A 12516-nucleotide genomic window follows, 5' to 3' on the forward strand; every position below is an offset into this window, starting at 1 on the left:
TACTTTGTGACGAAAAAAGACCAAAACGAGTGCTTGTAACGAAAAATCGCACGAAAACCGAGATTGCCGCGAAGACTAGCTCGCTAAGATACCTTTGCATCGAATAGTAACAAGTGTTGCGAGCTCGCGACGAAAACGAAAACTCTTTGTCTTCTATGCGACGAAAACTAACACCAAAACTGGGTTTACGCTCGCCTGTAATCGTTAACACATGGGCCACATATTTTACAAGGGTCACTACGAGACTCAAAGTGTCTTCATTGTTTTTACATTGCAAATGCTGCATTATACACAAAACATTGTAGAACACATTTTAATATGCAAAAAATACCGATTTATATGAAATTCGAATGATAAAAATCGGATAAGATTTATATTTAAAAACATTTTTTTATAATCGAATCTTGATTCATTTTCACGAATTTAATAATAATAATAGTTAAATTAAGTTCATAAGTCATATTCGATAAGAAAATAACAAATATATCTAAATATTGACCCTGGTAGCAGCGTTCCCGAGAAAGTACCTGGAAACTACTGAGATTTTTCAAATTTAGTAGGTTTCCAGAGTAGAATTTAGATGAAAACTCCGATAACTCAGACATGATTTCTGGAAGAAATCTCGGTAGAATTTTTTCTCCACTATGATTTTTTCATATAACCTTACTTTTCACACCAATGATCCTGCTCTTCATTGATATTGTTTGAAAATATTCATAAATTGATGAATATATATACCCTATAAATTCATCTACAATGTCTTTTAAAGGGGAAACATGATTTTGAAGGTGCACATTAATAGTAAAAACCTAACCCTACACATGCATGCTCTCATACATGACAGTATGTACAGCATTGTGTACTGACTGACTTTGTATTAATCAAGTAGAATTACTGTGTCAAAAGTGTCATCGATGCACTCAAAGTCACCAATGATGACGTTTGCACAGGTATTTCAATCTCATCAGTATGCGAGCCAGTTACTCTCAACCACCAAATCTCTCATAATCATGGTAAATCCATGATATTAAAGGTGGATGTCTGTTCTTTTGCGTTGAGACTTGTTCAATTATTTAGAAACAGACTGCCATATCAGTTTTTACTTAACAGTCTTGGTTCAGCTTTGCACCCTGAACCCTATGGCTTTGACGGCAAAAATACAGGTGGGTCTGTCTATACCATGATTATGAGAGATTTGGTGCTTGAGAGTAACTTGCTCGCATATTGATGAGATTGAAATACCTGTGCAAACCTCATCATTGGTGACTTTGAGTGCATCGATGACACTTTTGACACAGTACTTGAATAATAAAAAGTCAGTACACAATGCTGTACATACTGTCATGTATGAGAGCATGCATGTGTAGGGTTAGGTTTTTACTATTAATGTGCACCTTAAAAATCATGTTTCCCCTTTAAAAGACATTGTAGATGAATTTATAGGGTGTATATATATATATATATATATATATATATATATATATATATATATATATATATTCATCAATTTATGAATATTTTCAAACAATGCCAATGAAGAGCAGGATCATTGGTGTGAAAAGTAAGGTTATATGAACAAATAATAGTAGAGAAAAAATTCTACCGAGATTTCTTCCAGAAATCATGTCTGATTTATCGGGGTTTTCATCTAAATTCTACTCTGGAAACCTGCTAGATTTGAAAAATCTCGGTATTTTCCAGGTACTTTCTCGGGAACGCTGCTATCAGGGGCGGTTCACGCGCTAATCTTCGCCACATAGACGACAGAGCGTGCTTCTCTTCGTCTGAAACCCGGTGTTTTGGAGTTACTTTTCGCCGCATGGAAGACAAATCGTTTTCATTTTCATTGCGAGCTCTCGACGTGTGAAATGAGCTAGTGTTCGCAGTTAGCTGAGTGGTGCTAGTCTTCTTTAGGAGCATCGATGTGTACATATACACACAAAAACACTAAAAAGGCCTTTCACCCAGGCTTGAAATACTCGACTTTCGCTCCACTTTTTCAGTGCACGTGTTATGCAAATGCTTTATATTTTAAAATAATAATTAAAAAAGTTTTAGTCTGAATAATTAAACATGAAAATTCATATTTTTGACTAATACGGTTCTCAAAACAAAGGAGTATCCCTGGTAGAAATCTGTTCCATTCAAAAGCTAGTAAATACCTTGTTTATCTAAGAGATAGCGAAAAATGGCCCAGTTTTCGCCCATCGATCAAACACTTTTATAAACATTTCTTAAGCATTTTTTTAGTATTAACGTAGCTTAAGATATTATTTATGCCATTTTCAAGCTTGTTCACATAGATTTCATTGATTAAGGCAAACTAGAAAGAATAGCTAGTTAATGGCTGGGAAAGAGCTATGTAAAATGTACTCGGTCAAAAAATGAAAAAATGAGAAAATGATTATCTTTATAATGCGTGATTATTATATGACTTTTATCTACTGTAAATTATGAATAACTTAGAAACCAATCGAAATTTGTAAACTACTTTGCATGCACTGTACAATACAAAAAGTTACAAAGGGTGACGTTAATATTATGGTTTTGCGGTTAGGTCTATTCTAGAAAATGATCCACAAATGGAAGAAAAAGCGTTTCATCACAAGCTAGATATAGGCTATTTCTCATAGTCATTTCGTAGTTTCCAGCTCATTTTAAATATTCGAATTTCTACCAGGGACGCAACAAGGAATATATGATACAGTTATTCAATCTATTGAGCTTCCCAATTAACTCGTCTTACCAAATCGTCATCGAACTCGTAGTCGTCCGTATCCGAATCGGAACAGCCTCTTAACTTTCGAACTTTCTTTTTTACTTCCTTCTTCACTACCCTGGCCATTGCGCTCTCAGGCTGTTTTATATGCAGAGTTAAACAATTGATAGAAAACATAATTATCATAATTGAAATACTATGCTACAAATTTACACGTTAAATATGTATGACTAATATACTACGTTTTACATATCTAAACGAAATCAATGATTGTACATTATGCAACATGGGACTAAAGTCGTAGATTCATCCCACGGGTGGGTTTACTGCCCGAACGAAGCGATGGCAGTAATCACCTCAGGGAATGATCGACTTTAGTCCCGTATTGCATATAGAACTTTATTCACGAGTTAACTGTGTAGCTACTTTGTTGTCTTGAAAAGTGGGGCCTACACATCCATTGTTGATACAAACTAAATTTTAAAAAATTTTTAAGGTTCTCAGTTTTTAAAATTAAAAATTTTTGTTTTTACTTTTCCAAAAATTAAAAAAATTGTTAGACTATCAAAAACTTTATTCCCGCAAATACGGGGGAAAAATATAGGAGGAAATAAAAAGCTACTTTAGTTCCGCTGTTCAGGGAATAAAGTTGCTATTATAGTTAAGCCGTGAATAAGATACATATTTTATACTTGTTTAACAAAAATTGCACTTTACTGAGAAATTAACAAATCAATAGTGATAAAATATTATTGCAGGCATAAACAAAATAAATACAAAAGTAACAATATGAACAGAAGCAACGTCCTGATCCTCATTAACATTCGTACGCGTGTGTATGTGGTGGGGGAGGGGAGGGAGTGTAAGCAAACTTATGCTTATAATAAAAATTTAGTAGATAGGGGTTTTCATAATATTCCACTCAATGTAAGGTGGACTCTTTTATTAAATTTTACGAAAATCGTTAGTTTTCTGAGATGTATTTGTAATTTCGAGAAAATTTTAATCTTTTTTATATTTATATAAGAAGCTTCAATATTTTTTCTTTAAAAAAATATAATAAAGAAGCTAGTATATGTATTTAGTGTATTTATTTAGAATAGGCAACAATATGGACAGAATATTTATATTTAAAGAAAAATATTATTAAGTTATTATAGCATTAAACAGATATTATGCTGCTCATCGTAAAATAAAAAGTAACATAATCCACTTAAACATGGGACAAGAACATATGATGAATTAACTTCACGTATATTTAGTATTCACATGTACGAAAGAGAGCTGGGTGACCAGAATTTCTCGCGAATTTTCATATTGAGATTGGTACGTAGTCCAAGTGTTGTCTCATCGTGCTGTGCCGGCACAATAATACGATAACGATAAATAAAAAAGAATATAATATATAATCGCTTAACTTTTTACATATAGAGACATAATTACTTTTTGACATGGGTAAAATTTATTAACCGCTTTTACGCACATCATAGAAATGACACCGACGAACAAACTGTACACATAAATACCCTACAGAAACCTATTTTCCTACACGAAAAAATTCTACGCCGATATTTTCTACACGGATAGTCTCTACACCTATTTTTTTATTATTTTACTACGCTGCGAAACATTACACAATCACATAACCTATTGTCAGATCATTTTTACAACAATAAGTTATACGCTTGTGTAGGGTTTCGCAGTGTAGTAAAATAATAAAAAGTAGGTGTAGAGAGTATCCTAGTAGAAAATATCGGTGTAGAATTTTTTCGTGTGGGAAAATACGTTTGTGCAGAGTTTTTATGTGTACAGTTTGTTCAGTGTCACTTATAGTCACTTATAGTCTAAATTTGTATTCAAAAATAACTAGTGCGCCACGCTCGGCCCATGGCCGCGGTGGCTTGTCGCTGTGAAGTAAGGCGCAAGGCCTGCTCACGATTTCGTTTAGAATTATAAGCGCGATATTTAAACGTATCATTTCATTACTATATACTACACTATACTATTTTATATTAACATTATAAAAAATTAAGTTCGAGCAAAATAAAGCATAGAACGTAAAACACACGCATATTCTAAACCTTGTCACTCGAGAAAATAGCCAGCGTTCGCCCGAGACAGGGCAATAAAATAAAACACTAAGCTTAAGCCGAGAAAAGGAGCACGAAGCACGCAGCGGCAGGCCCAAAATGTCCCGTACAATTGCCGGTAAAACCCGGAAAACGTCCCTTTCTAGAAGATTAACGGAAGACGCGGGGAAAACGCCGGTAGGGTGACGCACGGACCCAACGCCGCTCCCTCTCCACCGCCACATCAGATCCCCACCTACCCTCCTCGACGGGGAAATCGAGGCGAGTTCTCATTGGCCAAGACGACGTTTTCATCCTTGGGACCTGCCCCTGCAACACTCAGCGGATTGGACGAAGCCGTTTCTCCGCGGATCGTCAGAACAGCAGATCGAGTCCGACAGCCAAGCGCTCACGTTCTCTAAAAGCACCGTATTTTCTATAACCTCATTATCTTTGTACATCTCGCAGTTGAAGTTACAATATACATAGGAGCCAGGAGGTTATCCGAAGCTCCTCTTTACCTAAACCGAAACGTCTTCTCCTTTCTTGCACTCCGTCACCTTGGATTTCGCTTACGAGAGAGCTTTCTATGCTCGTTCGATAATTCAACGATCCCGCCGTCAAGTCACGTTGTTCCCTCTCACGACGTCGCGAGCTCGGTCAAAATACGCGATATCACATCGCCTTGCATCGCGAAACGTTTTGCGTAAAAGGCACGACAGCTGACGCTCGCGCTTCGCGCTCGTCATGCAACCAGCATCTTTTTTGGTTAAAAAAATAGCTTCTAGAGTTGTTGTTTGGCAAAAAATGTTTTTAAAAAATGTTTGCCACGGTAAAAAGTATCATTTTAAAAATGTCTACAACTTTTACATGTGACATTTCCATGTAAAACGTAAATCCGCAAAGTTTTATGGCAAATAATTGGTTTTTTAGCTGTAAAAATCGATTTTGAGCTGTAAACTCGAGTTATAAGCATTTTCCTGGCTTGATATTAATGGGAAAAAGTTTTATTTTCAAAGATCTACAACTTTTTCCCCATTAACTTTTTTTTGTAAAATGCTCAGAATTCGAGTTAGAGCCAAAAACCGCTTTTAGCGATTTTTGGAGGTGACCGCATTCTGCTTATACATGCAGGATCAAACCCAAAATAAATTTGGCACCTTAATATTATGAGGAGAGTTCGCATACAAATTTTTAGCCCGATTGACTAAAGTCTCTCAGAGATGATCAAATTGTGCCCGCATATCAAAAAAACGTAGAGGATCGGGATAAAAAAAAATTAATTTTTTTGTTTGTGCAAGATGAGACTCCTCCCAAAATTTCAGCCCGATCGGTCGAAAATACTGCGTGAGATATCGCATCTCACACATTTTTCGCGCACGAAACTACAAGGCACTTCCGTGTCGCTGTCGTGTCTAAAAAGATAAGTACACTGAGAAAAGAGTTTGATCGCATCAAATGTGATTTGTTAACTGTAACCAAATATTTGGTAACAGTTAAGAAATCATACTTGCAATAACCAAATTATTTTAAAAATTTTATCGTCTAGTTTGTTTTAGCAGCTTTTTTGTATATTTACTTTAAAGTATTTTTTATAACACGTGCATAAAAAAGACCATTTTCGGCGTCTATAAACTAGGCCGAAAATGGGGTTTTCCGAGCGTCACACAAAAAGTAGAGCGAGAGTCCCTGATCACAATACATGTATCAATTAATCCATTTTCGCCCCCTATATAGGTAGAATGAGCCTAAAATAATCGGAAATCGAGCGGACCGAAAATCTAGAGGCGAAAACAACCATTTTCGGTCCGATCGATTCATTTTTTTTGTTCACCTCCTTACTCAAACTTTAAATCGTTAAAAATTGTTGAAACAATTTCCAAAATATCAAAATTTTCCAAAATTTGCAGTTTATTAAAATTTTGATTTACTAAATTTTAAAAGCTTTACTAAAATATATTTAAATAAATAAAATATATGTATGCATATATATGAATCTATACATGCCCACCGTAGTGGACGACTCGAAAAACTCCATTCTCGATCCACTTCATAGGCGACCCAAATGGTCTTCCTTATACACTTGTTATAAAAAGCACGGTGAACAACGAGGGGCGATGTGCTTTTCCAGACTCGGATGATGTTTGAACACTCGTGTCCGTCTCGGGCGCCGACGGCGCCCTCGACTACCACTCGTGCTCAATCATCCTCGCTTGGAAAAGCCCATTTTCACCCCTTGTTGTACAATGTACTATTTCAATATACATTATATACCATCATAGGTGTAACAGTATTAGTATTTCATACGCGTAAGGTAAGCATTAAACAGTCGAAAAATCGATCAGCAAGCTTTGTGGTTATCACAGCTACTATACGCGATGCTGGAATATTTGATTTCTGCATTATTGCATTAGATTCTGTTCCCTTGCTTTTGCTTATTTAATACTAACAAATTATTATAGTTTAACAATCGTGAATGCTTGATCTCGACACATAAACATGTAGTTAACCTCTAAAAATTCAGTCGGTAACATAGAACTTCCAGGTTGGGTAATAGTTACTAAATAGTTTGTACAGCTAAGTGTATTACCATTTGTATTGAATTTCAAATAAAGTTGTTTGATCAATATAAAGAAACTTCTCTCAGTGTAAAAAGTTATTTAATGACAGTTATAAGTTCTAGGAAGCATCACTCTAATGATAATATCTAACAAAATTAATCTAAAAACGTGCTAAACAAGGGCGAATCCCCAATTTTTTCTCTTTGCTTAATACAACAATGTGAACTTTTTGCGGTTAAATTAGTTGATGCATGAATGATGCAATATACTGATAAACAGTATATTGCATAAAATTAAAATATATGCAATATACTGATCGACTACTTAGTGGACGAAAATTAATTGTCATGGTAGTATTTGGGTGATTCTAAAATCTATGGATATGCTATTGTTTTTAAATAAAAAAAAAATAAAAATACGTAGAGTACAAAATTTAGTGATTGATATATATATATATATATATATATATAATAATAATAATAATAATAATTGATGGAGTGCCCCTAAAAATGTTGGAACTTATTTATCAGTATTTAGACGTTGACTGAATAATTTTATTGATTTAAACATACGGCGAAGCTCGTAGGGCTTGTGTAAAAGAACGTCAGTACATATCGGCATCCTCCTACCAGGGTAGAGATCAGGTAGAAATTTTGGATTCCAATTTTCATTGTGCCAATTAAAAGTTCAGCTCAAAATAGCTAATGAACTATGCGAAGCAAAGGTGACCTGTCCCACGAGTGGAGAATCATCTTTTGCATTCTCTAAGACTGAATCAGTGACCGACTTAGTCTTTTCCTCAGTTCCTTATAATACGAAAGCTTTAAATACTGATTAATTAGAGACTTTAGCTGAAATGTTAGTAGATTTAATTAAATTATCAGTAACGATAATCGTATTGTATGCAATTGTATTGTATACCATTATCGTTGAGTAAAAAGTTCATAGTAGTTTGGAATACTGCAGTAAATTAACACTTAAGTTAAGGGGATGTGGGAGCTGAAAACGCTGTTTTTCTGTTCCATATAACTTTTTGAATAAAACTTGCAATGAAAAACCAAGACCAGAGCGCCATAGTGTTGAGATGAGCGAATCATTCTACCGAAAGAAAATGTCAATACGGCTTTTAGATTTTTTTTGACATTTCAAATACTAAATACCCCGTGGCGGATTTGCAAAGCTATAGCTCCCACCTCCCTTTAAGCAAAAATTAAAAAATTTCTAATTTTGTTAAATAAAAATATTCAATATTTTTTTAAATATAAATAATCAATATTAATATTTTTAATTTCACTACTTTCTTTGGTCACGGCGATTTTCCGTTAATTTAAAGAATTATTTCAATTGCCAAAGTACTTCATTAGAAAAATACAAATGAATTAAAACCAATTTATGCTTACCAACCCTGGTAGAAACGGAATCCAAGTTATTTGGCAGTTTTTAGGTTGAGTATATTCTTAACTGTTTACTGCCGAAGATAGTTGGTTAAGTAACACTACACAGGTGCACGTGGTTAATGGTGATTCGAGGTTAGAATTGGAAAATTATTACTAGCAGGATTGCAATCGAGTTTTTTTTTAAATGAAAGTATATAGAATAATGATTTGCATCCGAAAACTGATCCGAAAAATTTCGAGTGACCTGGGACTCGAACCCGAGCCCTGCACAAGGAAAGCCGTGCGCATTAGCCAAGTAAACGTTGTCATTTGACCAACATCTACGACAGTTACTTTTCAAAAACAGCTCGATTTAAGAATTGTCAAAGAACTAGGATAAAAAGCGTTACATCTTGTAACAAGAACTGACAAAGAAAACTACCATGTTCTTAGCTTTTTCAACATTTTAAATCGGCAAATTTCTACCAGGGAAACTTTTAACTTTTAAGAAGTTTCATTTGAGAGATTTATAATTTTTTTAAGGGTATTCAAAAATGAATACCATGCATATTTCACAATTAACTTGTATTTACCATGCTTGAATATTATTTACACCTAGATATAATAATCTCCGGAGCGCACCACTAGCTCATATTAAAGTCATTGAAATATAATTAAGAAAAATAAATACATATTTTTACGTGATGTTCAGCGGCTTACATTTCTGATTATGATGATGATATTTTGAAGTTGTGAATCATTTGATTTCTCATTCGCGTACAGTGAGAAAACTAGATATTAAAATTTACTACATATGCAGGAAAAATTACTATATTATATAGTAACGGACGGTTATACTTGCTTTGTATTAAATTTTACTATCTCAGATAGTAATTTCTATACTGAAATGAAATTTTTAAAAATTTAATTTTTTTTTTGCTGGCCAATTTTACGCGCTTATTCGAACATGATTATTATTATTATTATTGATATTCAATGTTGTTAAGTGAAAGAAATAAACGAAAGAAAGAAATTTTTCTGCAGCGACGGGAATCGAGAACCTGGACCTCTGGAATGGGAGTCGAGCGCGCTGACCACTTACCCAAACAGTACTGTTATGTACTAAATTTCAAATCTGATATATTAATCACATTTACTCATGAGTCAATATTAATAATAAATTGACCAAAATTAATAAATAATAGCAGCGAATGATATTTTATCACTTAATAATACCAGATAAACAAAAAATTATAGATTTTGGTCTCTGATTACTGCATAAATCAACTTTATAACCTCAAATTCTGGCACACGGAGAAATTCTTAATATAATTTTTACTATATAATGTAGTCATTTCTAGTAAACACGTAACAAATTTTAATATAAGTCTAACAATTTTTACTATGAATATAGTAAAAATCGCCATGGAGCGAGTATGACCTGCCGTTACTACCTAATATAGTAATTTTTCCTACATATGTAGTAAATTTTAATATATAGTTCTCAGTGTAATATTCTAACCGTTGCAGAGCTCCTACACATACAGTTTATTGTAAGGCAATCAAAGATTAAAACAAAAATAAACAATATAATAACGAAAATTGTTTCAAATTTTAATTGTATGTAAATTTTCAACAAATAAAGTATTTTTAACGCATTTTTTCTTAAATTAAGGCTTTTCCCCCATTCTTACATCATATCGATTTATATTTTCTGTTTGTGACCTCAGGTACGTGCCGTTAAAAACTGACTAGTTTTCGACGAATTCGAGTGTATGTAAAAGCAGTATCACAGGGCACTTTTTTTAGTGTTGGTACGTGGTTTTGCATTGTCTTAAACATATACAATTAGAAAATAAGTGGTTTGAAGTTTTTGAAATCAAGAAAGTGTATTTTTCCCGCAGAATTCCCCATATACCTTGTGTTATTACACCTACTACACCTGCCGACTGGAAGTCACTTTATGAAATGGAAAGTGAGATGATAAAAAATAGATGGCCGAATTCGAATCTATTTCATTTAAGGGGGTCTCATAGTCAATTAAAAATTCAAATTTTGCGCCACAGAATAGCAGACGAAAAAATAATTAATTTACTTCTAACATTTAAATAAAGCAAAATTACAAAAAACCAAGAGTTACTTGCCCTCCGCAATATAATTATTCATCATTGTGCAAAGTTTCAACTTATTATAATAATATGTCGCCGAGAGAATAAAGGTAATCGTATAATCGCGGTTTTAAGCATTATTTGCCACGGCCTATCGAATGGAAGGGCTTAGAGCACCTTACCTAACTTTTTTTATGTATCGTTGAATTGTACCTATTGCCGTAAAAAAACCTTACGACTCGGGGAAAAAAGGGTACGGTAACTTTGTAGGGCATGATTTAACCTTTATTATTCCCAAAAAATGTTATTTTCTCCAACGCCAGTTTTCCCAAAATTGCCAAAAAAGAAATGTGTCCGCTTTATCTGCGACATATTGCACTGCGAGCGGCCATTGCTATACTTACACTCAGTGACCGCTGTTGTCGCATTGCTATGTTAAACTCCCAATATGTACGCGCTATAAGAAATAGCCGATGTATGTGTGAATTCTATGCAGCATATGTGTGACGTCAAACTTCTAAGTACTTTTATGTTTACGTTATCCCTTCCTTAGGTTTTAAGATGTAATGTAGCGCGCTAAGAAAAAAAGCACGAAAGAAAAATCAGTGTGGAACAAGGGATCGACTAGCCAACATTTCATTTCTGTGTTCTAGTAAAATAAAATTCAATCTTTTCACTCTCAATCTTTATCGTATTTTCATTTAATAAAGTATCTTTTCTTAACATGTGCATGAAAAAGACCCGTTTCCATGCATCTAAAGAGAATGGCAAGCTGTTAATTTCGAGCGTGCGGGAGGAAATGGCTATTCCCTCCCGCTACTCACAAACACTCAAAATGAATCAAATTTTTGAAAATTTTTGAAAGAGAGTGGCTTACGATTCAAAATGCGCAACTTACCATTCACTCTATATGCATGAAAACTGGCCTTTACAGGCACTTGTCAAAAAAGTACAGTGTGTAACAAGGGAGGGAGGGCAATTTTTACCTCGGGTGAGATTTGAGCACTCGTCTTCGTCCCGGCAGCTACGGCGCCCTCGACTCCAACTCGTGCCCAAATCTCATCCTCGTTAGAAATAGCCCCCCCCCCCCCCCTAGTTGCACAATATACTAATACTTAGATTAAATTTTAAGTAGATGTATTAATAATGCAGTTGTGAACAGTAATGTATAAAATTCGCACTATATACTTTTCAAGTCTAAATTTCATATTTCATGAGTTACACAATATGTACGCGTCACCAAATATTAACAGAATAATAAAATCGCGCCGATTGGGATGGGCAGGGCACGTAGCGAGAATGGGAGATGACCGTACGGCAGCGCGTGTCATGAAGGGCAGGCCGATGGTAACGCGACCTCTTGGTAGACCTAGACGTAGATGGGAGGACAACGTAAAAGCGGATCTAGTAGAAATAGGACGGGTGGGTGTCGATCGGAGAGGTGCATCTTGGGTGGGGTTGACACAAGATAGGGCAGCGTGGAAGGCTTGCGTAGATGAGGCGATGAACTTTCGAGTTCCAAATACCATGTAAAAAAAAAAAAAAAATTCATATTTCATTTCATTACTTTTCAAATTTAGAAACGGCATTTCCTACTGCTATAAAGTTAAAAATTCACACTTTCTACTCCTCAAAAGTAAAAATCAATCATTTTTGACTTTACAGCGTCAAATTTTCGATTTC

At 34.6% G+C, this 12516-nt stretch overlaps 1 protein-coding gene across 8 annotated transcripts in view; it reads right to left on the reverse strand.

Moving 5' to 3' along the window:
- LOC100113606 (moesin/ezrin/radixin homolog 1) overlaps positions 1–12516 on the reverse strand; it is a 46105-nt gene that overhangs the window by 26523 nt on the left and 7066 nt on the right. For 3 of the 8 annotated variants that reach the window (XM_032601965.1, XM_032601966.1, XM_032601964.1), the window contains one exon: positions 2747–2857. The exons of the other annotated variants lie outside the window; for them this stretch is intronic. In XM_032601965.1, the coding sequence (XP_032457856.1) occupies positions 2747–2857 (111 nt within the window). The remainder of the gene's footprint in view (positions 1–2746; positions 2858–12516) is intronic. 8 annotated transcript variants of the gene reach the window in all.

The sequence above is a fragment of the Nasonia vitripennis genome (genome assembly GCF_009193385.2).
Source record: "Nasonia vitripennis strain AsymCx chromosome 4 unlocalized genomic scaffold, Nvit_psr_1.1 chr4_random0006, whole genome shotgun sequence".
In the NCBI taxonomy this organism is placed as follows: Eukaryota; Metazoa; Arthropoda; class Insecta; order Hymenoptera; family Pteromalidae; genus Nasonia; species Nasonia vitripennis.